Source organism: Argiope bruennichi, chromosome 9, assembly GCF_947563725.1.
Source record: "Argiope bruennichi chromosome 9, qqArgBrue1.1, whole genome shotgun sequence".
NCBI lineage: Eukaryota > Metazoa > Arthropoda > Arachnida > Araneae > Araneidae > Argiope > Argiope bruennichi.
In genome coordinates, this window is record NC_079159.1 from 9,609,414 (window position 1) to 9,636,642 (window position 27,229).

General features: G+C 28.7%; 1 protein-coding gene across 1 annotated transcript; it reads right to left on the reverse strand.

The window, feature by feature from the left end:
* Positions 1 to 9,496: 9,496 nt before the first annotated feature.
* Positions 9,497 to 15,150, reverse strand: LOC129984212 (uncharacterized). The gene is made up of 3 exons (XM_056094038.1): positions 13,706 to 15,150; positions 12,169 to 12,198; positions 9,497 to 10,090 (listed from the first exon to the last, which is right to left on the reverse strand). The coding sequence occupies exons 1-3, from the start codon at positions 15,113 to 15,115 to the stop codon at positions 10,022 to 10,024; spliced, it is 1,509 nt and encodes a 502-aa protein (XP_055950013.1). The 5' UTR covers positions 15,116 to 15,150; the 3' UTR covers positions 9,497 to 10,021.
* Positions 15,151 to 27,229: the final 12,079 nt, after the last annotated feature.

Below are 27,229 nucleotides of genomic sequence, written 5' to 3' on the forward strand. Positions count from 1 at the left end.
ATAAAACAATCTATATAGCAAATCGATTAGACTCTAGTGAAATCTCATTAAAGTGATTTAATTGGATATATATATATATATATATATATATATATATATATATATATATATATATATATATATATATATATATATATATATATATATATATATATATATATATATATATATATATATATATATATATATATTCAGTTATAATTATATAAAGTTCAAATTTATCCGGACCTGAATTTAAAAAAAATTATTTATAGCATGAAAGCGTTTGAAAAATAATCTCAATCTGAAGATCAATAACCGAAATTCGTAGATATAGAATTTTTGTTATCTATACTAATAATAAAGATGAATGTGTGTGTATGTGGATGCTTAACAAGCTAGATCGTTTGGCCTATAGCTACTTCAATTTTGCACATGTATATATTGGAGGGTAGGAATGTGCACTTCTGGTCGTTTTTTTTTTTAATTCTTAATTAATTAGAAATCAAGCTTAATTTTGGTGTTTTACCACTACCAAAAATATCAATGCCCGAAAATAAATCTGACACCGTTTAAAAATTTAAAATTTTTTTCCTTTAATAAACGTGGGAAATTTTGCTAAATTTTGACAATTTAAAAAAAAATTCCCAATTATTAACAATATATTACATTGTTGCCTTGAGATTCAGACTATTTTCATTGTTTCATTAAATATTGAATCATGTGATTTTCTTCCATTGTTAAAAGTTAAAAAAGAATTCTGTTTCATTAATTACAAAAAAAAAAAAAAAAAAAAGTGAAACTACAATATCGCGAAATTTTTAAAGATAAATTAATCGGATATTTAAGTTTTTAATAATGCGGAACGTTACGGGATTGTTTCCATTTGAAAGATTCATGTACTCAAGTAAAACAATTAAACTAACATAGTTTTAATATCAGGCAGATAATTTGATGGAATCATGAAGTTATATCTGATCAATTTGAGATTAGGTATAACCAAAAAGTAAAATTATAACTCCAGGAAGGTTAGATTATTAAGAAAGCCGTGTTTTTAATTGTACTATGATGTCATGAGATTTGATTCTGTTAAGATATATAATGAACAGAACCGATAACAGTTTATTAAAATTTCATAGTTTTGACGTCTGTCATAGTTTGATGCTTAAAAATATTTTCTTGGAAGACTCATAAAATTAAGTTATGCATAACAGATTTAATTGGAGAATCACTTTACGGAGAAATAGCTAGTCGCCAAAATCAGCTAAGGCACAATAAAAACTACAAATATGCTTTTAAATATAACTGCCATTCAAATTGAGGATCTTGTCAGTATACTTTACAAAGCCTAAAATCCCTTTTTCAAAAAAAAAAAAAAAAAAAAAAAAATGCCAAATAAGAAATTAATTCACCCTACAACAGTATTGCAATAAATATTTTCATCGTGTAAACGAAACGACGTAAACCACTGTCCTGTGTCCCAGAAGTAATGATAATCGCTCGTTGCCAACTCCAGATCTAAACTATAGAGAAATTGATCGAAAACATTTCATTGTACTTAATACAAAATTTCTTAGATGCGGGAGAGGGGGGGGGGAGACTCTTCAAAGATATCACTCTGCCTAAATGCTAAGCTATACGGTAAATTAAAATGATCGGATAGCAGAGACAGCAATATCAGTACTGTAATCCAGAGGAGGTATGCCCCGTCATCAGAGATATAGCATACACAATCAATGCACTATCTATTGGAGCAACGAGAACCGATACACTTTTTCATCCAGGTATTTTTAGTTCCCATCCTAGGAATTAGGGAAACATAATCACGCACTATGTTGCAGATTGTACACAGATGGCGTTTCCGCCTCTTGTTTACATAGGTGTGTCAAAACCCACCCCCAAGAACGGGGACTTGCATGGCAGGCATGGAACCCAACGGATGGAATTTGAAAGGAGTGTCATAAACGCTAAGCTTTGCAAAAAATAGTTTAGTTAGTATCTATATTCCCATGTTATCGTTAATACATATCTAAAAATGCACCGATTTTTAAATTTACTAAGCACCGCCACTGAACACAGAGGCAATACACTAAGACCACATCGTGACATATCAAACCCAATATTTGCTCGATCGTTCGTCTGAAACTTTAAACATTACGAAATGAAAAGCAGCTGTCGGAAGATTTTTCGCACACAGAAATCGTGTTTCTTCTTGGATTTCACATTTTCCGAGATTTTCTATTTTGATGTTCATCTTCAAATGTCCTAGTTAACTGCAACATAGCCTTTTCATTTTACTCAGCATTGCCTAACGACCATCTGGGACAGTACCATGGGAATGACGTTTACAATCCATATCTGTTGTAGATTCACAGGGAACCTAATTCCTGGAATTAAGCGAGTTCTAATTTTATCCTCTCTTATATAGGAAGGCAGATTTTGATATTTTATAATCTTAAAAATTTCAGTTAACTTCTTCATAATAACAAAGCATAATCATCTTCAAAATTTAGAATTTAATTTTTCGTTATTATCATTCAGAGAAAATATTTAGTTGCATTATTTTTAAATATGGTAACAAGAGTATATTTTTTCAGCATACACAATCATCAATTAAAAGGCTTGTGAATTCAATTTTTAAGAATGCATTTTTGCCCGTCAATGTCTCAAAATATCACACATTTTTTTTTTTCAAAATTACATGAAAAAAAGTTTAAACACAAATTTAAGTAAATGAAGTGATCTCCCCACAACTTTCTCGCATATTCTTTACCATGTCTGAGAACGCATGACATTAGCGATCAGTAGTTACGAAATATTTATTTTTGGCATGTATTCAACATTTTTACTGAAACTATCGTATCATCTTTGGCGATTAACTCTTGAGATGCCGTTAATGGTACCCGATAATCGAATTTGTGTTTTAGAAAGCGTTTTTCTCAACCGATTAAAAAAAAATGGCACAAAATTGTACTTATAATCCCAAAATCCCGCGCCAAATTTCCTATATAAAAATCATTACTGATTTTTAAATTATCGTGTTTACGTATTTCTGAAAGTACTAGATAATCTACTCTTTGTTGGGTTTGGCTCAAAATTTGACAGGCGTCTGCATTATAGATGTTCAATCTGAGTACTGAATCTTACCTAGCTAAGTCCCTTCGTTTTGTAATTATCGTTTTAATTTATATTTAAACAGCCGAACTTCTGAACAGATTTTCCTCAAATTTTGATTAAAGTATTTATAAAAATTTTTGTAAGCAAATTTGGTGCGAAGACAGGATTTAAAATTTCAACCGTCTTTTCTATACTACGTATACGAGAAAGTAATATATATATATATATATATATAGCAATGACTGCACTTTTTTCTTCACGAAAATGCTATATCGTGAACGAATAAAATTCAACACATCTCTTTAGTTTACTTACATTAACGTCCCGTTTTAAAGCAACACTAGGGCTATTTGGGGACGGACCTCGCAATTTTGAACCGCGGTCAGATGACGAGGACGACACCTGGGCTTGCACTACCTCTCCACACCAGCGGGGGGACGTTTGGCCCTGACGGATTTAACATGCAACAGACCGCCTTACATGCCAGTTCTTCGGTGGAATCGGGTCTCGAACCTGAAACCCAACGGCTCACGAGCCGGGACCTTACCACCAGACCCCCATCTGATAAGCTCTTAAATTAAAGTGTTATCCTTCCCCCTTTCTTTTGTTTAAAATTGGAAACGTTGGACAAGGCATTGCTTGATTGTTTATTTTCAGAGCCCTGTATTGAGAGTTTTATGCTTAAAAGTAAAATAATAATAAATAAATTTGCATTTTGGACAGTTTTTTTTTTCTCCCGGTGGACTAAATATAAAATTTTACACACAATTACAATTTCACAAGATCACATACCAAATTTTATTTATTTCAGAGGCTTACTTGATAGCTTGATGGATTTAATCCAAATCTGATAAAGATCTACACTTTAGATTCTAAAATTTATTAATTCAGATCTTTGCCATTTATTGCAATCGTGTTCGCTTGCAACTCGGACAAACTCTTGCCCTTTGAATGGATTTCGTTGAAATTTTTTTTTATTCGATAAAAAAAAGTTAATCATATTGCAGCCATCTTGATTGGTTTGATTTTTTATCGTGGCGCACCATGGCCATGGTGCGCCAGACTAAGTAAAATTCTTTCAAGTTAAAATTTCGAAATTCCTTGGTATAGGAAACAATATGGAATAAAAATTAATAGTAGTTAACTTTCAAAAAAGAAAGGACAGTAGACTAAATATGTGAATAAAAACCAATTGATTTCAGAAAGGGTAAGAGGTTATGTGGAGTTTTTCCAAGTAAAGTAGATAAAACAATATTATTAGATTTTTTTTTTAATGTAAACGCTGTGTATAAAAATCTGGGCATTCAGAAAGTATATGTTGGACGGACATAGTGCAGTTGCACCGATAATACATTGGAGCTTGTTCTCCTAACAGCAGATGACGATGTGTATATTGATTATGACCCAGCCGTCCTGAATTACCCTCAAGTAATTCTGCTCAGGCAGACAACTGCTTGGCTAATCATTGAATTTTTTGAAGGATGTCTACAACATGAAGTTACATTAAAATCTTGAGAAAGTACCATAGTTGTCAAAAGTTTCAAAGTATTCTTAATATATAGGAATGAAAAATACAAAAACAGACACAGAAATTTCTTTTAACGAAAACATCTTTATTTCTCAATTGTAAAAACATTCAAAAATTGGCTCGGAACATATATGTTTAATACAAAATCTTTGGCTCTTTAACAGCTTGATATTATTTGTTACAAACATATATGGTATAGGAACAATAGAAATCACAGAAAAGTATATCACTCAGTAGCCTAAGTTTTAAAAAAATAAATTATCATGAAACAAAAATGACAGTAATGACCAAATCATCTAAAATGTATATAAACTAATGCACGTGGCAAAGAAATTGACTTCATTTTTTTTTTTGTTTACATTTCACTATTGCCATTCAAAAGAAAATAATAAGACCTTTGGCAGCTTGCTTGTTCGCCCAGATTATTAGCTTTATAGGCAATGAAACAATTAAAATGGAAAGTATTTATTTAGTTATTTATTTTTTAAATTTTAAAGTGCTTTTGATACAGCGGAAAGACATACTTTACTTGAATCAGTCTACTATAAATTATTGGGGAGCAAATTAAAAATGGTAATATTGCGAATAAAAGCGGAAGTAAAAATCTTTATAAAATAAAAAATTTTATAAAATAACTGATAAATTCTGATCAGTCATTTCATGAAATAACTAAGAATTCTATTAAACAACCGAATTATCTATTTTAATGGTAACATACACATATTTTAATTTATTTAAGCAGTAATTTGTTTAAGACTAATTTCATTTGATTCATGTTTCACTCATATTAAATAATAACAAGATGAATTTTTAAATGTATTCACTATTAATAGTTTAACAGCAAGAAAAGTAAGTAATCGAAGCAAACAGGCTAGTCACCAAAGACAGTTTAAAATAACAATCTGTTTCAAAGTAGGAGGCAATATTAAATAAAAGTAATTATTATTGTATTTTTTTCTATAAAAAATTGTACAAAGAATTTTTTCTGAAACAATTAATGCACCGATCGTACTTTACCATTTAACAAAATGCTTAAAATCGATATTGTTTGCATGGATACTAATTAAGGCAGAATTTCATTAAAAATTATTTGCCATTAAATCTAAAATCTAATATATAAAATTCTCGTGTCACAGTTTTCGTTGCCATACTCCTCCGTAACGGCTTGACCGATTTTGATGAAATTTTTTGTGCTTATCCGGTATCTATGAGAATCGGCCAACATCTATTTTTCATCCCCCTAAATGTTAGGGGTAGTCCATTATTAATTAAAAACTAACTTTCCGGCCAAAAAAATCTTCCATTTTTCCCAACGCCAACTTTTCCGCCAAAAAAATCTTCCATTTTCCCCATCGCCAAATAAGTAAGGCATCAGTTGTTTTTTTCTCCCAACAGTAATTAGGCTAGGGTTAACATTTTTCGACGGATTATTTCAAACGATTCTGTTTATTTTCTTAATGTTTTATGCATTTAAAATTAAACATTGTTAATTAATCCATGTTTCACATTCATTCTGAAGTACTTTTGAATTAAAATAACACAGAATAAAGGAAATTAAAAATGTCTAATCTGCATAGCGTTACCCCAACTGGCGTAGAAAAATTTACGCATTTGCGTTGACGTAACTGGCGAAGAAAATCCACGCATGCGCATTGTTCTGATTGTTGGCATGACAACCAACGGACGATTTAAATTATTTTTAGGTTAGTTGCATGCTTTTGTAAGTAAAATGTATTTATGTTAGTTATATATTTTTTGTATATGCTTATAGTTTTAAGTACATCGTTTTTTAAGTAGATTTTTTTAAACCTGTTTTCGACCGATTATTTTAAACGATTCATTTTATTTTCTTAGTGTTTGATGCATTTAAAATTAAACATTGTTAATGAATCGATCTGTTCATGATGAATCTGAGAAATTTTTGTTGACAAATTCTTGAGATATTACATAAATTAAGAAAGATATTCTTTAGTGACCATAAAGTTTAAACGCTCAGTGACTCTATTATCAGTAATCATATTATTAAAAAAAATTCTTTGTTTCAGTAAAAAATATTATATTAATTGCAGATTAATCATTTACACTGTAATTTAAAGCATAATTTCTACGAGGGGTAACAGAAAATTAGAGAGATATATATCACGCAATAACTGAAGGCCTTTATAATATTATGAGTGAATTATATGACTATCAAAATTTGAAGTTTTAAAATATTTTGCTGAAGAATCTATTAAAGTTGGAATTGCGTAAAATGTTTAATGGTACGACCGAAGTTTTATCCCCTGCTTGGCGAAATTTTTAAAAATCGCCAACAACGGCCTTGCGAAATGTTCAAAAGCAAAGAAGCAGATGTTCAATTATAGTGCATAATAAAGATTGCCAGCTTTGGTGCGTTATCGCAACTTGGCGAAGAAGGGGGTTAAACTCCGGTTAAACCTATTTAATTATTAAAATTTAAACGAACATTAAGATTGGCGAACCGGCTGGTCGCCAAAGGCGGCTAGTAAATTAATAAAATTGAGGACTTCTTAAAATACTATATACAAAATCGCGCAATACGATTTTCTCCCTGAGAAATGAACATATATTTATACAAAGGAAATACATATCACAGACATAATGACTATAGTCGTTTACTATCTTGCGTATTAAAATCCACATTTTGCTTTGTCTTTTATTGTGGGCATGCAACATTATAAAGATGTCCAGCTGAATTTATCCAAAAATAATGGTCTTTATTCAAACAACCACATGATTCACTATGAAAGTACTACACTAACTATGGGAAATCCCTTTAAGTGATTATTGAAAGTACTATATCAATGGATAAAAAGTTATTTCTAAACATTATTAAATTATTCCTTCTATGTGGCCTTTTCTTTTCACCAGTTTCTCACTGTACATATATTTCTAAAATATGCAAAGCGTTAATATAAACATAAGCTTAATTCTTTTAAAAAATGGTTTTAATTATTTTACTGATATCTCATAAATGGTGACATATGAGAAAAGGTAAACCTAGGATTAAAAAAATAAAAATCAACAGTTCTGATTTAATTAATAAATCAAAACCAACAATATAGGATATATTAGAAAACAGCAGCAGAAGTCTGTTTGCAAAACCTATATAAAGTAAATTATTCATGAAGGCCAGCATTTAAAGAAAATTTTCATGTTCTTAAAGAAAATTTCCTGACATTTTTCAGATGTTTCCAATATCTTCAGAACAATGCTCCTTTATTTTATTCTCTTTATTTACTGCACAATATGTTCTTAACTTTATCTGAAAATCTGTTCTCTTTTAACTAAAATCAATGTAAAATAAACTTCAGTTTTCAGAAAGAAAAAAAAAGGACAACATTTTTCACTTATTGATTTTCAGATATACTTCAATTATGTACAACCTTCTCTTTTTTGCAAATATATTTTCTAACATTAGAAGATATATGCACATCTAGATTGACTTTTAGCCAACCAGTCATATCACAGAACTGTTTATCAAATTTACTTACAGAAAATGCAGTACAATAAATATATGCACATTTTCGAAATGCTTAAGAAAATATGATTTGCTTCCTTCCATTTGAGTCTCTCCTATCCATACTATTTACCAAAACACCAATCAGAAAAGAACAATAATTTTACTAACCGAAAAAAGCATTTTTACAAATATAAAATGAAATCGCTGCATCAAAATAAGAAAAATTCTTCAGTGAAATAAAAATTGCATTGACTTTTAGTTTACCGAACACAATAAAAAAAACTTGCTGTAATGCTTAACCTTAAAATAGGGACAAAATTGGGAAATTGGTCCTTAGCAATTTTTTTTTCTTTATTGCATAAAAAGAAAAATATTTTAGAGGTACAGTAGACTCCCGATTATCCGCGATGCGGATTATCCGCGCCTGCCGCACAAAGTTTTTTTTTTTTTTTTTTTTGACTGATTTTTTCAAAAAGTGCAGTTTTACAGTTATGCTTTTGTAATTACATAATACATTACAGTATTAAAACAGTACATATGTATTCATTTTTCTGTGTATCCTTGACGCCTCTCGTAAATACAAAGCACTTTTCTGTTTTCATTAACAAAATGCATTGTAGGTTCGTTTTGAGTGATATACTAAAATATTAAGCGTTAGTTAAACATCCTGCTGTTTATTTTACGTTTTATTGTACATAAAACGATCCGCGGCGGCCGCGCCACCCAATTCCGCGGATAATCGGGAGTGTACTGTATAAATTTCAAAGAAGGTAGTATGAAGGAACTTTGTAAATTTTTGTGGCAAACATTTTCATATGCATCAAATCGTATTAAAAAAAATGCTGCCATTCTCTTTAAAAATGCTCTTTTTAAAAAAATTTTTGAAAAATTGAAAGAGACAAATGTACCCATAATGCATCAAACAAATTAATTTCTCGTGTTTAAGATTATTTTTAAATTATAGAGCATTTTTTTCAATGTGTGGGGAATTTTAAATGAACACAAAATAAAAAAAAATGTTAAATGAAAATATTAGCAATAACATTAATCTCGCTTTGTCCATAGCCTCTATTCATATGAAGAATTTAGTAATCTGTGTCCATAATGTTTAAAAATAAAATGTTTTACAAGAATAATAGCAATAACATCCGATATTTTATAATTCAACAAAAAGTTCTCCGAGAAGAGGGGGAAAAAATTATCATAAAATACTTATATAATTAAAATTAATTGTTTTGGAATTATAATAATGGGTCAATATTTTACAACCAGTTTTGTATACTAATACTTAAAATTCATACTTTTGCTCTTGTAACATGTGGTATAAACAATCTGGCTTCTAAAGGAAGGAAAAAAAAAAAAAAAAAAAAAAAGAGGGGGAGGGGGACAATTTCATATATTTTTAAATAAAAGAGAACCCTTAAAGTATAAAATCATAACAGCAATAGAAGCTGGGCTTAGTTAGGTTGCTTTTTCCCCATAGCACACAAAAACACTTTTGCTAATTATGTTGATAGCTTGTTGTTCCGAAGAAAAGCAAAGAAAAACTTTCCATGAAAATAATAATATTTATGCAAGGTGTGACTTTGAATAAAGTATTCCTTTATACCAACAGTGTTGTTGTGTACTTTTTCATTTTAACAACCCTTGTACATATATGGAATAAGTTAGATGTGATAGTTAAGCTTTCACTTCTATAGTCTGTTTTAGACTACCAATAAATGTTTCATTTTCATTTATTGCCAACTATGTTTCACTTTACTTATGAAAAAATAACAGCAAATTATCATGTCCGATAAAAATCACCAACTTATATGTTGGTTGTTGATTGGTTCCTTCTGATACTCTTCTCTCTCTCTCTCTTTTTCTCCCTTCTAACAAATACAACATTCTGAAAAATTTCTATTTCAAAAAGTTCATATAGCTTCAGGAAGAAACTTTTGAAAGCCCTCAATGCCCAATTCTCGAATACCATTCATCACAATCTACAAAGAAAAAATATATATATGTATATACATTTACATTATGCATGTTTTTTATTTACCTCAAAAGAGCCGATACAAACAACCATAAAGTTTCAAAAATAAAAATTAAATCTTGAAAAATATCTATAAGAATATTACAATAATAACTGCTTAGATTACAATTATTGTATTCTCTATGCTACCATTTGTGCATAGCCTCCAACAACTATTATCTAGTCTTAAGCAGCACTTCTTATAGATTTATTACATATAATGAGTATCAACAATTTATTAAAAAATAGATATTTCCAAAGTGTTTTAATTAATTAAAAACAAATATTTTCAAACATTACTCACAATTATATAACAGGCATTTATTAATGAATAAATATATAAGTGAAATAATTTTATTTAGAAAGGATTCAACAAAACGATTTTGTGATCAAATAAATTAGCCCTTTTTGTTAGACATTTGCAATTTTTTCATTATATAAAATTTTTTTCATTATATAGCAATTTTACTTTTTTTTTAGGTCATCATTGTCCAGTTTAACATCGTAACAACTCCCATATACATTTTAGTAATGAGGAGCGATTCCAGTATTTTTGTATACATGTTGGAACAAGATTTTTCTTTCTCTCTCTCTCTTTTTTTAAACAATGTTAACAATTCTTTCATTACAAAAAGTACTGTTGTGAACAAGGATTTGAAAAGAAGGTATTTTTGTAGGCCTTTTGAGGAAGGGGGAGGTGGTTTTTCACTATATGTCAATAAATCGGTAGTTTTCACCTACTTTCATAGCAACTATGGAAATTCTATAGCTGTTGTAGAGTATGTTTGTGAATAATAATAATTCGTAAATAAAAATTATAAAATTTATAAATTATAAAAAAAGGGGTTATGGAGAAGAAATTCCTTGTAATGATATTTCAGAAGGTTATAAAATAGAAGAAAAAACTTCTTTATAAAATTCAATCTAAACAAATTTAGAGAAACCTTAAAAGAAGTTCTTAGAAGAATATTTAAAATGCATTTCTGCATCAAATGAGAGGAGAAAAAAGTTTTTTTTTTTATGTAAGTGTTAACTGAATAAAAGTTGAAATGAATTTAGACTCTCAAATGTAAAAGTTACTTGAAATACAAAGATTTCATTGACTATATATTAGCTTAGCTATGTAGATATTTGATGAATTTGTATAAAAGGGAAACAAATCATAACTTGCAATTTAATAGTAAACTTTGATAAATTTTTTAACTAAATAAATTGTTACATATTTTACAATTTTTAATAAAGAAAAATTAATTTGATATAAATACCACTACATTTTGTATTTTTAAATTCTTGCTTAAACAATTACCATACGATTAATAGAGCATTACTTGTTGAATGCTCTCGCACTTCATAACTGTCATGCCTAAATACCAGTTTAGTTTTCTAACATAAGTAGGAGCACATGCATTCTTATCCTTGTGTTTATCAAAAAATCTTTTTATTTTACTCCTATGTAGAAGTATAATCCTTGTATGCATTTCTATATATTAATTGGCATATCTGATGTACCATTAATCACTAGAATTTCACATCTTCCGAAGTGTTAATATGCAAGGGACTGTCAGCATTTAAATAGTCTTTAACATTTGTTCTTTTGTACTATAATACACTAAGGGTAAAAATTACTACTAATGAGGAAAGATAAGAATAAGTAAGTCCATTAGCAAGTCTGAGGAGAAATGTCTTCAGTTGCTCTAGAAAAATCCTTATCTTAAGAGGACACTTACCCAAATCTTAAAGTTAAAGAGAATCAAATATTTGATTCTCTATTTCTTTTATGTCATAGTCCAGATTTCAGCAAATGTTCTTCATAATATTAATGTCATTTTACAATCAAATGTATCATTGGTCTACTAACGTTATCACATTTTATATAATTCAAACTGACTTGCTGATATATAAAATACATTTTATCCTTGCTATACTAGAAACTCTAAGTTTTAAAAGTAAATTTAATAGAAATAACAACAAATTTGAAAAATTGAATTAATTTCTATTAAAACAATTTCTAAACTTCAAAAATAAAATGAAAAAAGTAAGACCTACCTCTGCATGTCTTTTTTTCTCTGCAGTAATCTAAAAATGATACAAGAGAACAATTAGAATAATATAAAGCAAAACCCCTTTCAATATTTATTTTATACACAATATCTGCTATAAATACTTCTAAGATAGTATGATTTTAAATGGTAAAATATAATTTTGGTTTAATTATACCTGCAGTAAATGCTGCTCATTCATTAGTAAAGGTATAGTAATAATGATAGATACATCAGAAACAAAACAAAATATCCCTAGCATCACCACTATCATTAGGGCATAATGACAAAAACATGGCACAACTTTGATTGACCTATACTAAATAATAAAGGAGATTATTTTATACTGACACCGCTTATTGCTATAATATAATAAATTACATCTAGAAACACAGATTATCGTAATTTGCGAGTTAATTTATTTACCAAGATGGGACTCAAAATGCTTTCAAGAAACATTAGCTAAATCAAAATTCATCAGTGGCCACATTTGAATCAATGACTTAGTAATCCAACCAGGAAGCTTCATTGGATGAAAATAGTAACCCCTCCTCTCTAAAACCTCTCCCACTCTTTTATAAATATTGCGGACAAATATTTATAAAACTTGGGAGTCTTAATTTCACCACATTTTTTCCTTTTGAATTAAATCTGTGATAGCTCTCAATTATTTACATCTACATAATAATATGCCAAATTTGAATGCACTTATTAATTTATTCACACTAAGGAGGCAATTAAATAAACAAGATGATGTTCAACCAAATATTGTTGTGTGAACTAGAAATAGATTCTAACATCATAACACAAAGATGCAATTTGCAGAAACTGAAAAGCCTATTAATATTCATACTACCATATTTCACATCACTCCATGTGCTCTACCTGAAGCAACAACAGCTTATAAAAATACAGAAATCCCTTAAAGAATTATTAATGTACAAGAAACAGTAGATAATATATTACATTAAGTAACAGCAGATAGTAAAAAAAGAAAATATTTCAGTTTAAATACTAAAACTAATTATTCTCTCAAACGTTTCATTTCTACTATGAAAGCACCAATATATTATTGAAACCATAGGAAAATTAATAAAAATAACTTTGTTTAAAATTATTTAAAAAGGTATTTTCAGAATAATAGGATGTCCAATATAAAAACTCAAAAGGTATTTATTTAAAGTAAGAGAATCATATGTGACTGATAATAAAGTTTTACACTATGAATATGATTTTTTTTTTAATTAAATGCTTCCATTCAAGTTACTTATGGACACTAGCAATAACTACTTGTAACAACAGTCATAAACTCGCTGCCTTTTCTCAGATTCTATGATGAAAAGACCAATTTTCATTTTGTAAGTAGAACTTGCATCAAATTTGAAAAATATCCCCTTAAATGCAATTAATATTAATAAATATCAGCTTTTAGATATTTAGTATCAGCAATAATTATCATGCCTTTAACCTGGACATCTTATTTATATCTAAACTGCATAACATGCAAGTAATGAATAAAGGATATAAAAAAAACTGAGCATTACCTTTTTTTCACCGAGTGCTGCAAGAAATTCATCAGTGTTATACAGAATGCTGAGGCTATACTTTGATGAAGTAGCAGAACTCTCTTTTGGAGATTTTCCACTTTTACTTCTCAAAACAGACTTGGACTTTTTCAATGAGCTTTTACATAATGATAAAATTTCATTTTTGCTTTTAGGTTTTTTAGAACTTTGTTTTTGAGAATGGTCTATTTCAGTTGTAAATCCATTTTTGTTGTTTAATAAATCCATTTTTGTTTCCTTGCCAATGTTTTCAAGTTCTGAAGTTACATCGGGATTCTCATTCTTGTCAGAAAAGTTTAAAACTTGTTTTCCATATTTATCATTAAATGATGTTACAGAAATTTTATTATCAAAACTGCTTTTCACTTCATCTAAATTCACACATGTAATTTTAGAATTGGAATCTTCCAAAATGTTTATTTGTTTCATAAATTCCTTTCTTGGTGCACAAATTTCCTTATTTTTTTCAAGCAAAGTTTCAAAGTTAGTGTGCTCTTTTATTTCAAAATCAAGATTTTCTGAATTTGTTGAAGTTGGGCATGCATTACTATCATTATCAATCAAATTGTTAGAAATCAAGCTTTCAGAAATAGTACTAAATGATTCATTGGCTTCTACAGCTGTCAAACATTCTTTGTTTGCATCAATTGAAGGAATGCATTGTTCCGATTTCTTGGATTTTGAAAGAATATATGCATTCTGCAGTGTGTTATGAAGCAATTTTCTTCGTGATCTGCTACACATGAACAAATTTTTTTTCCTGACGATTTTGGAATTCTGTTGTTTTTTAAGTGATGTAAATGATTCACTTGATCTTTTAAACTTTTTAGAGATTTTGAGATCAGTAACCTTTTTATTATTTTGTTTCCCTTCCTTAGAATTCTTCTTATGAATATCAGATTTATTCACAATATTGCCTGAATCTTGCTTGGAATGAACATTCGATTTTTCTATATTTTTACAACTTTTTTTCTTAGCTTCATAACTTACATTGTCAAAAGAAGCAATTTCATTCTGAAGGTCTGATTTTGCACTAGTTTTTTCAGAATTTTGACTCTTATCAACCATTGAATCTTCTGTCACTCCAAGTGCTTCAGAAATTTGTTTAGTGAAAGCTAAATCTTCCACTGAAACTTTTGGCCATTTGTGAGCAGAGTAACATTGTCCTGTTCCATTTTTATCATCGGAATCTTCTGTAGGATAAACTGTAGTTTCATCAGGAAAAGAAAATGCATTCATAAAGTTACTTTTCTTTTCAGATGAATCAACCAGTAAACTACGGGATATATACTGATGTGAAAAATTATTGCCCAGAACTAGCTTCGAAATATCGCATGAATATTCACCTATATTGTATAAAACGTTGTTGACAGATTGAGCTATATCCATAGTTGTTTCAAACACAGCGATTATCTTATTCTGAAATTCATCTGGCCATACATTGTCATCAATAAAGGAAATTAAACTAGAAAATAGTGTTGAACCTGTTGCTTTCTTCAAAACTGATTCTCTAATATTTAGTAATGAAGTTAAAAATGGATTTTCATTTTCACTTGAGAATGATGAATCTAAATTTGTAATAGGCACAGTTTGTTCAAAATTTTTACAGATTTCTTCACATGGCATTGTTTTAATATCATCAAGAGTAATTTTTACTTCAGAAGAAATGTTTAATCTTTCAAGTAAAACAACAGGTTGATGGGAAAAAAGTTCAGAACCCAAAGAAAAAGCTGGATCTTCAAAGGAATACACCTTTTCCCTTGATATAAATTTCTTTTTTATCAGGTTTTGTTTAATGGAATTCAGTTCCGAGTGAAGCAAATGTAGATCAATGTCTTTTGTAATGCCATTTTTCTTAATTTCCATTTGTTCATGATACATCTTCTTTCCAAATTTAAACCTTCCTTCAAATTCTTCTCGAATTGCAAGGATTTTGCAGCAGAATTGCTTAAAAACATCAATGGATGAGGACTTGTGGGAATATTTACTTCTAAATGCAGACAGAAGTAAAGTAGAATTTGTTTTCAGATTTTCAATATGTAATTTATTATCTATATATTTTGTAAATAAATCATCCTTCACATTTTTTTGGGAAATGAATTTGTAGAGTAAAATCTTTTTTATTTCAAAAAAGAATTGATCAACTTCTTTTGCATATTTTATTAAGAGAAGTATTTCTTGGAAGAAACTATTAAATTTTTCTAGATATTCAAGCTTTAAGTAATCAAACACAATTCTCTTTTTCATTGGGAAAAAAGTCATTCCTTCATGTCTCTTCTTTATTGTAGATCTTTTATCTAAAGAGGCGATAGTTTCATCTTTTTCACATAAATCCAAGTTATTTTGATTATTTTTAGTATTTAAATTTCTGAAATCAGTTGCATTGTCTGAAGTCTTAATATCTACTTTTTGCTTCAAGTCTATAGATTTCTCAGTACTTTTGCAAAATTTAGTTTTGATAGGCCATTGCTTTTCAGAACTATTTTGCTTTTTATCTTTATATGTTTTCAGGGATTTTTTTACATCCAGAACATATCCTGTTTTATTGTTATTATTTGAATCAATGTACATTGAAAAATTTTCTTCAGAAATTTCATTTATTCCTTTGATTTTTTCAATGCAACTTTTAGAAACAAACAGTTTGGAACTCATAGTTTTATAAGTTTTCTTCATAGCTGATTTCTTTGTTTTCTTTATTTTGCATTCAAAATTTTCAACTTTCTTTTGAGTATATTGTTTTTTCATCTTATTTTTTATCTGTTGAAAATTTGTTATCTTCTTTGGAATAATTTGCTTCCTGGAATGCTTTTGTAAAGCTTTTGTTTCAGATGACTTGATATTTTGGTTTTCTATTTTATTATTCAAAACTTTGCTGTCCCTTGGAATTCCACAACTATCATTTTGATCTTTCAAAAAAGTGGATTCAGTGGAGGATAAAAATGCACGTATATCATCCAATGTTTCAACAAACGAATCGTCATCTGAAAAAGAATCTGAAGTGACTGGGATTATACTATTTTGCAATTTCACAGGAGCTGGCACGGATGAGGTCTTGACTCCTGAAGTTTCACTACAAGAGATGCTCAAATGTTCAGATGAAGACAAATCTGTATGCTGATTTTTTATTTCTTCAGAGAAGTTAGAGGATACCTTCTTATTGACTTTATCATTTCTATTTAAATATGGCAAATCTAAATGTGAAGCTTCTTTTTGTTTCATGACTCTCTTTGGGAATTTTCCCATCATAGTTTCTTTAGAAGAATTCATTTTCCGTTTTGTTTCAGATGGTTTGGTATTTTGACTAAAATCACTAATAGTTTCATATTTCTTTAACTCAACATAATTGTCGATTCTTTGTTTAAAGTCACCTTTATGACCTTGGGGAAACAATGCATGTGTATTATCTAATCTCTCAGCAGGTGAATCCTCACATTGAAGTGATTCTTCAACAACTGGATATATGGTATTTTGAATATCATCTTTGGATAATAAAGCAGCAGGTGAAGAATTGTCCATTTCCGCCTTGGCTTTATCACAAGAGCTCAGCTGCTCAGGTAAGGATGGAGCCACATAAAGATTTTTTGCTTGTGCCTGGAAGTTAGATGAATTTTCCAAATTGGCTTTATCATTAGACTTTAAATTTGCCAAATTTGAAAGTGAAGTCATTTCTTTCTGCTTCGCTAACCTCTCTGGCAATTTTCTCTTTGAAATTTCCACAGAGGAGTTTTTTCTTTTTGTTTCAGATAATTTGATATCTTGACCTAAATTACTATTAATATCACATTTCCGAGATACAGCACTGTTTTTACTACCATACTTTACAGAGCAATTACCAGTATCTGACAAAAAAGCATGTTTATTATCTGAAATTTCAACAAATGTATTATTAATCTGAAAGCCATCAGAAAAGTCTGGGTTAATATTATTCTGCAGTGATGAAGTATTTTTGGGAGACAAATTCACTGCTGGAGAAACAGATGAATTACATAATTCAACAGTTCCATCATGAGAGCTTATTGAATGTCCGGGTGAGGATGGAATTATACATAGATTTTTTATTTCAACAGAAAAGTTAGATTTTTTTGTGCTGACTGCCAAATCGGAATAAAAAGTTTCTTTTTTCTGTTTTGTGCATTTCTTCGGCAATTTTATCTTTGAAGCTTCTTCAAAAAAATCCATCTTTCGTTTTGTTTCAGATGATTTGGTATTTTGATCTAAATTACTAATAGCTTCACATTTCATTGAACCAACATGGCTATCATTTGTCTGTTTGGAACAGCCATTATAATTCTGAGGTAATGCATGCGCATCATCCACTTTCTCAACTAATGAATTTTTGCACTGAATTGATTCTGCAATAACTGGATTTAAGGTATTCTGAACAAGAGTGCAATCTTTGAGTAATAAAGACATAGGTAAGGCGTTATCTTTTTCTGTTCTGGTTTCCTCACAGGAATTCAAATGTTCAAGAAAGGATGGAATCTCGTAAAGACTCTTTGTTTGTGCTTGGAAATTAAATGTTTCTAAACAGATTTTATCATCAGTTTTAAGATTTGCCACATCTGAATGAGAAGTTCTTTTTTTCTGTTTTGAAAACCTTTTTAATGTCTTCGAAATTTTCTTCGAAGAATTTTTTTTCTGTTTTGTTTCAGGCAATTCAATGTTGTGATCTAAATTAGCAATTGTTTTACACTTTTTAAAAACATCATGGTTGTCGTTTGTTTTCTTGGAACAGTCATTATATATATGAGAAATAAATGCATTTTTATTATCTAATGCATCATCACTCTGAAAAGCATGAGAAGATACAGGTTTCGTATTATTCTGGAACTTTGAAGGACTTTTGAATGATGAAATAACGGACAAGTCGTTAACTTTTATTTGAATTTTATCACTGGAACTCTTCAAATGTTCAGGTACAGATGGAATTGTGCACAAATTTTTTATTTCCATAGGGATTTTCTGATTTGTATGTTTTTTTGTTGGAGGAAGCAGAAAAGAATTTAAAATAGAAGAATAACTGAGAGCTATTGTGGTATCTTCAGACTTATTCATTTTTTTTACAGTGTTACACCTATCTTCTAAAATATTCGAGCAATAAGCAGATTCTTTAATCTCTTCAGAAATACTTGTATGAGAAAATTTTCGTTGCCCTTTTCTAGAAGATGATTCTTCAAATTTCCTAACTGAATGTGACTCATCAGCTATTTTGTTTAGAAGTTCAGAGAGTGGGATGTCTTCTTCATCTATTTCATAATTTCTCATACTATCAACTGGTGTATTTGAAAATCGAGCACAGTCTTTAACAGAAGGTAAAGACATAGTTGTTTGTTCACCTGCAACATCGACATCAGAATTCACGTTGTTTTGAAGGGTTGAATTGCCATGAGATTCTAAAGGCATTGTTGTCTGATCATCTGGCAAACTTGCATCAGAATTAATATTGCCTGTAGTGTTTAAACTACAAAGAACTTCTAAATTAGTAGTTGTTTCATCACTTAGCGTGTCTATATAACATTTAGTGCTGACTGGAATACTTGAATTTGAAAGACTTTCTGAAGAAAAGATTATTTCATCATTTTTTGAATTCATATCAGAATCAGCATTATTCAAAATTGTAGAATAATCGTCACATGCTAAAGGCCTTGCTATTTCATTCTCTGCAGAGTACATAGCAGAATTGGTGCAATTTGAAATATCTTCTTCATGAAATCCAGATTTGGTACAGATTGAATTTTTATTCTTTAAACAAGAGTTATTTGATGCAGAATCAAATGGAATGGTAGACAGCGATACATTTTCACTGCAGTTATTTTTCACAATGTAGTTTGACATAGGAACTTTGAGATAAGTTCTAGAAGAACAGTGTAGTTGAGTTCTATCATTTACCATTGCACCTTCAGAATTTATATTTTTTGTAACACTTGGAATAACAGGATGTTTCTGACTAGCCGAATTGAATAGAGTACATTGAATTATCTTTCTTGTGGATCTTCGGCATTGTTGCTTTTTCTTTAAGTTGGTGTTGATGCAAGAAAGTGCTTTGCACTGGTTTCTGGTAGGAATTTTATTATTTCCTTTTTTACACTTGTTATTTTTATCTGTAAAAAGAAAAGAAAATTACAAATAATTATTAACGGAATAAAGTCAAAAATAAATGTTATTTAAAATAAGATCTACATCCCTTTAAATTGGGTATTTTCACTGCAAAAAAAAAAAGTTTCTTTAGCCCACAATTTAAAATAATTAAGCTTGAGAAATCATATATACAAGACTTTAAGGAATGAGTGACAGGAAGCTTAAAATTGCAAACAATGAGGCCTTCTACTTCTTGAGCAATGAAATTCAATTTTTATTATTGCACTTCTATTTTTAGAACAGAAAAAAATAAAAAACAATCCAACACTGATTTTGATTTCCATAACTATGATTGTATAACTAAACTCTTAATAATTAGAAAGACATTCATAGCTTTTATTCTATTAATCAATGCTAAATAATCCAATAATGAACATAATAAATAATGATTATTTACTCTTCTTTTCGTAAAGATAAAATATGCATCATACAAATGTTAAAAAAAAAAAAAAAATACAATTAATTTACAATTTATAATATAATAAAAGATTTTTTTTACCTTTAGTTTTCTTAGATTTCTCCTCATCTTCAGAAAGAATTTGTTTTTCAGTATCTGGTATAGATTTTGTACTTTCTTTTTCTGTGTTTTCAGTATCATCAGTTATTATCAGTTTAACATCTTGCAAAGTACCAACAATATTTGTCATATGTGGAGAGTTTATTGGAAGTTGAGTAATGTTCTTGTTGTTCAATGTAGGAATGTAAAAGCTATCCGTGTTTAGCTGATTTGTACTGTGTAATGGCCTATTGATAATATTAGTCACAAGAGGCAAATTATTTTTTCTGGCTGGGTTAGGTAAATTAATACCATTTGAGAGAACAGGCAAAATATTTGACACTGCTGATGTAATATTATATGAGGAAGCAGGCAATTCATTACTTAGAACAGTAGAATATTGAGTAGTATTGGATAATGTTGCGTTAATAATATTTGTAAAAAGCGGCAAATTATTTTTTTCAGTTGGAACAGGTAAAATAATATCATTTGTTGGTGCAGATAAAACATTACTTGATACTGTCAATGAAGTATTGTTCACAGAAGCAGACAAAGCATTACTTGGGACACTGGAGCACTGAGTAGAATTGGATAATGGCACTTTAACAAGGTTTGTCAGAAGAGGTAAATTATTTTTTCTAGTTGCAGCTGGTAAAATAACATCATTTGATGATGCAGATAAAACATTACTTGATATTGTTCGTGAAGTATAGTTTAAGGAAGGTGGCAGAACATTACTCAAGGTGGAAGAAAAATTGTTTGAAAATGTAGACATAATCAAATTATTAGAGGTTGTTGATACAACAGAGGAATTTGACAATTGAGAGGAGTTTGAGGAACTGAGCAAAATGCTATTATTAGGGGGAACAAGTGAATTAGTAACACTTGTTTGGAAAGGAATATTAATATTTTGAGTACAGTTACTAATACTTGAAAAAACAGGCAAAGATGTTTCACATAAATTGGAATTTTGCATTGGTACAGTAGGTCTCGTAATGATTTGATAAAGAAAATTGTCTAGAATAAGATACATATTGGATGAATTAGGTATAAAATTTCGATTCAAACATGTAGATGGGAACTGTGGCTTCATAAATTGATTTGATGATAGGGGAAAATTATTATTCTGGAACATAGTCATTGAAGAATATCCAGAAGTATTGCATTCAGTATTAGCTGGTTTAATATTGTCTATTTTTCCAGGGATCAGTGGCTGAAAATGTGAAAGCAAAGAAAGGACACTTGATTGGTCATCAGAAAGTATTTCATTCGTAACATTTGAAGTATTTGGCCGATTGGTATTTGATTCAGAAGGAAGAGTTGATGTTTCACAAGGAGAACTTTGAATATCAGATGGCTCATTAACAACAGAAATAGATTCATTCGTATTTGTAACATTTAAGGCTAAATCAATTGCATTACTGCTTTCAATATTAATTGATTGAATACTATATGTTTTTTCTGGAATCAGTTGTCTATCTTTCAAATCAGAATTTAGTTTTTTCGGTGCCTCAATAGGCATTGTCACTAAAGATTTGGAAATTGCATTTTTGGTGGATACCGGCAATGAATGATCAACCAAGTGAATTTCTTTCACACTACTTGAAGTATTTGTTTCTGATTGAGATGACAGTCTTGATGTTTCTTGAGCAGGATTTTGAATAATAGAAACGCCAACAGTAGAAGTCGATTCATCTGTATTTGCAAAATTTAAAGTATCAGGGCAAATGTCATTACTGACAAGCATTTTATTATCAGCATCTTTATCATCAGCAACATATGGATTCTTTAAATGACAGTCAACAACATCTTCAGCAACACATTCTTCTAGATTTAAGCAATTGGTTTTATGAACTTTTTTAGATACTACACTTCTTTTGTGACATTCATCAGAATTCAGATGCCTTGATTTTCTGAATGACATATAAAAATCTGTTTGATCTAAAAGGAAACCAAAATATTAAAATAATTCAACTATAAAATTAAAACCGAATTTTGTCTTTTTAAGTAATTTATGATTCAACATGCAACTATGTTAAACTGCTGAGTTTCTAAATTTCAAATACAATTTTTAACTTTTCTATAATAAAGCAAACATTTTTAATATGTTAATATTTGAATAAAAAGAAATGTGTAAGAATAGAAGAGCATGAAGGATATTTCTAACAAATTCAATCAAACTTTATCTGAATTTTTTTTTAAAAGAGAATTTTTTCAGAACAAAATTCAAACTAAACAAAAAAAAAAAAAAGCATAACAAATAATTTTTTAAAAATTTAAGGTGTTCAAAATATTTTAACTGATCTCATAACATTCTTATTCTTTTAGGAATTTTGAGCTCTTTCCTTAACACTAATTTTGATTAATGGCTAATTTTTTTTAAATCAAAAATTTGCTTTAGTTATATCAAGATTGTAAACCCATAATTGTTTCTTTTTAGGTACTGTTTGCAAATTAAATAGCAAATCTGCCACTTTTTAGTTCTTTACATATTTTTGTTTAACAAGAATTTCTTCATAATTAAAAAGATTTTATAATCAATTTCTTATTAACTCCCTAATGTGTAAAATGTTAACAATTGCATGTTTGTGTATTCTCAACGAAAATTCACCATTTTAACATTTTCAAAATTTAAATATCTGTTAATCAATTTAATTAGATTTTGATTCGATAATATGTAAACCTCCTGGCCAACCAATTGGAGAAAAAATGATTTCAAGATTCCATATTATTTACAATATTGAATGATAAAATAAAGACAAAAAAATAACTACAATTTAGGGGGGGAAATATGTCTTTTACCTAACTTAGCAAAGAAAATTAACTAGGATAATTGAAACAATTTTCTCATTTCATTATACATTCACATTTAACACATTTTAAGAGGGAGGGAAAAATCCTTTTGTCCTGCATTATTTGTTTCAACTGAATTTATTTACAGATTAATAGATTGAAATTTTACTACGAAATTTTATGTGTTTTAATAATTTTTGCATACAAATATACAAAAAAATTATTGCCTTTGAATTAGATTTTTTACTGTAATTCTACTCATAAAAAAAACATTTATTTAATACTAGAAAAAGTTCCTATCTAGAAAGGCTGCATCAACAATATCCAAGATCTGATTATCACAGATTAATTAACAAAAAGAAACTCTCATGCAAGTTGGTTAACAGCTTAAGAAATAAAAAAAAAGGGAAGAAAATGATGGTTTGTACTTTATTTTCAAAGTAAATATATAGTAACATTAAAAGTAAACAAAAGTGCAGGATTGTATGAGGTAAAAAACAATACTCAAATCAAAACTAATCATCAAAAACAGATTTTAACAAATTGTGATGCACTAACAGAAAAAAATATTGAATAAGGAAATTTTAATGAATCAGCATAAATATAAAATAATAAAAATTACAGATTTCAGATAATTGACCTTCACTGCAATTAGCATAACATAATGAATACAAGGAGTGAAGTTTACAATCCCATAAACTAATTTTCATACATGGTTTGAGCTTTCACATACCAATTCAATCATTTGAACATACTGATAAATCAGTCATTTTGTACAAATAAAACTTTCTGAATTATTTGATACCAAAACAGAAGTTGATTTGCACAACCATTAATGACACAGATAAAAAGGGCATGGATATTTTTTAAACTCCAAATAGCATTACAGACAGCACTGAATGAATATTACAGAATTAAAAAGGTAAAAAATTTCATAACAAGGTTGTACTTTCTCATTTTTCTCCTCATCAAAAAATCAAATGATTCATATTTGAAACACAACAAAACATTAATATATTTATTAAATTTTAACTACTTACGGCGAAGAAAAGTAAAGTACGCATGCACAAATATATTTGATTCAAACTCAGTAACAGCTTTTTGAACAATTTCTTTAACACTTGTAAAAGCCTGCATTGAAAAAAAAAAAAAAAAAAAAAAAAAAAAAATAGAACATCAGTTAGGTATCTAAATGTTTTCATATATCAATATTTTATATATATGGTTAAAAATATGAAGAAACATAATTTTTAATTTTAGCAAAAAACTAAGATTATAGTCCACAGATTTAAAAGAGTATAAAACTTGGTTGCTACTCAAATTTGATGAAACAAAAAATTTCACGTCGTCTTCTCTATATGTATATTCAAGAAAGAAGAAAGGAAGCGACAATTTAAGATTACTCAAAATAATAGCATATTAAAAGAAATATTATATTTACATATAGAAAAAAAAAAATTTCTCTTTATTATCTAGAATTTAGCCAGACAAAATCTATATATTAAGGAGGAGGGGATATTGCGTCTCATCCTCTTTGATTATAAGTCACATAAAATTAAGGACTCAGATGAGATAAAATACTTTCTTGTAGAAGTAATCATTTAATGAATACTTCTACAGACTTTTGAGCCATCAGTTTCATGGAGATAGATTAGATACTAAGTCCAACATCAACGATGACCCTTTTGAATTGACACGCAATCTTGTATGCTTTCTTCTTTCAGCATGAGTACTAAGTGCCTGTTTTCTCATATGTCCAGACTTATTGTCTATTTACAAAGCAAGCAGTATGCAACAAAGGGAGTTTGTAAAACTACTTGAAGCTATTTAGCAAAATCAGAACTGATTTTTGTTTATCCGTCCAATTTGTAGCAGCTCATTGCTTTAAAAAACTCTCTAATCTACTCTGAATAAGCTCACAGTTTCTCAAATAATAAACAAACTATTCATTAAACTCAACCATGGGACTAAAACACCACTCTGCTGTTTCTGCAGATTGAATGTTCTCACCAGAGAAATATATTTTATTCTTTTAGGCAGTTACAGAAGTCTCGCACATGCTTAGCTGCTATTTAGGAATTTCATGGAAAAAAAGAACACCTGTCTCACAAATCAAAACCTAATTGATCTATTCAGAAAAAATGGGAGCGGGGAGCAGAAAAATAGCGAACTTCTGCATTACACAATCGCGAATGGTATTGTTTTGTTTTTGGGAGCTATATCTGCAATTATTTTTGCAATCTTTAGAAATCGGCATTTTTTAGATTGTGAAAAAAGTAAATAAGAAACTAAAAATTCCATGTTTTCCCCCAGTTTTTATGGACATTTTCAAATTCTCCTGCATTTTCCCAGTTTTTAAGACAATTTTTAAATTCCCTGTGTTGTCCCGGTTTTCTAGGTTCTCCCAATGGCATGGCAACCCTGATAAAATAAATTCCAAATTTTATTTGAAATCAACCAAATATCTTATTTAGAAACTAGTTAAGAACTGAAAGAAAAAAAAAGAGAAGTATATATATTAAAGCCAAATCATTTAACTTGAAATGAAAATTAAACTTTTTTTTTTTATCTATATAGATTCAAATTTTCAAAAACAGCTAAACTAAAATTATAATCTTGTTACTAATGTAAAATAAATTTTACTTATTAAAGATTAGAAAATAAAAACTAATTCAGAGCAAAATTCGAATTTCAATTTTTAGCAATGCAAATTGGAATTATATAAACAAAGATGTAACTATAATAAGAAACAGTGTTTAAAATTGGTATTTTAATTTTTTTAAAAATTCAAAGTTTTCAGAAAGTTTAATAGGAGTTAGCCACACTTTTTTCTCACTGGTTTTCTTCTAATATTTCTATTCTCATTAAAGCTTAAGGATCATGATTTTAAAAAATCAGCTTTAGAAAATCATAAACTATTTTAATTCGTTTATTAAAAAATTCAAGATTTTTTAAATTATATTTCCTTTTGTCTTATAAATAAGTTAGATAAGTTCAGTTTCCCATACCAGGTTATGAAGTATTGCATGCTATAGTAGTAGGTCAATGGTAAAAAATTGTTTATACATGTATAGGACGATTTCAGAATGAAAATTTCAACCAGATATTGAAATGTTTAACATAAAAAGTATTTTTTATTGATAAATAACAATGTTTTAAAAATATAAATTTAGAAAAAAAATGGTTTAACTTTTTTCTAAAAACTGTACTGACTGTAATTTTTTTATAAAGGAAAGTATAGCTATTAAAAAGTATATATAAAATGATTAAATGAACGAGATGCTGCATATAATTGTACAAATTAAGAACAATGTTTACCTTTTTCTTTACTCTATTTAATACATAAGCCAGCTTTTGAACAACAGGATGATCACAAAGTAGTTGCTCCAGAAAAACCTACAATAAAAACAAAATTACAATATGTCTTACTGTCTTATAAATACAGTTGGAAATATGCATTCCAACATGTATTTATAATTGGAACGACTAGATAAAAGATAACATTTAACACAATGTGGAATTTATAGTCATCTCAAATTTACTAAAGAAATTCACAAAATTGTCAAAAGTTAAGTTCAAAATTCGGCATTCTAAACAAAACAAAATAATATTTTATTTTTTTTAAAATCCAAATCATTATTTGATTTAATTTTTAATTAAACAGCATGAATAGAATCTGAATAAGTTTTTATATTATAAAAGAGAAATTAATCAGGAATTTTAATAACATTCTATACAAACAAATACACGGAATGAAAACTACCAATTTTTGCCAAACTGCTATATTAGTAACAAGTCCAAAACGAAGTCGATGAATTAAAATAAAACAGAAGACCCATGCAATTTTCAAAAATTTCATTCTTCCCCTTTTTCCCCCCCTTCACCAGATAGTTTATTCCTTTATTCAATTTAATCAAAATATATGAAGCTAAGTATTAACTATTTTGAATCCAAGTCAGTCCATTTGTAGCAAATACAATTAGTATACAAATACAGCAAATTTCTTGCAATATTGGATCTTGAAACGAGAATCCTTCAAAGCTTAATCCAAAATTCTGCCATCAGACCATCTCCAT

Bases quoted from the DNA above. Each gene is read 5' to 3' on its own strand.
- LOC129984212 (XM_056094038.1), bottom strand. From the start codon at position 15,115: ATGGATATAGCTCAATCTGTCAACAACGTTTTATACAATATAGGTGAA. The intron at 12,199-13,705 runs GTAATGCTCAGT...TATCATTTTTAG, and splicing joins CAGCACTCGGTGAAAAAAAG to ATTACTGCAGAGAAAAAAAG. The intron at 10,091-12,168 runs GTAGGTCTTACT...TTTTCTTTGTAG, and splicing joins AGAAAAAAAGACATGCAGAG to ATTGTGATGAATGGTATTCG.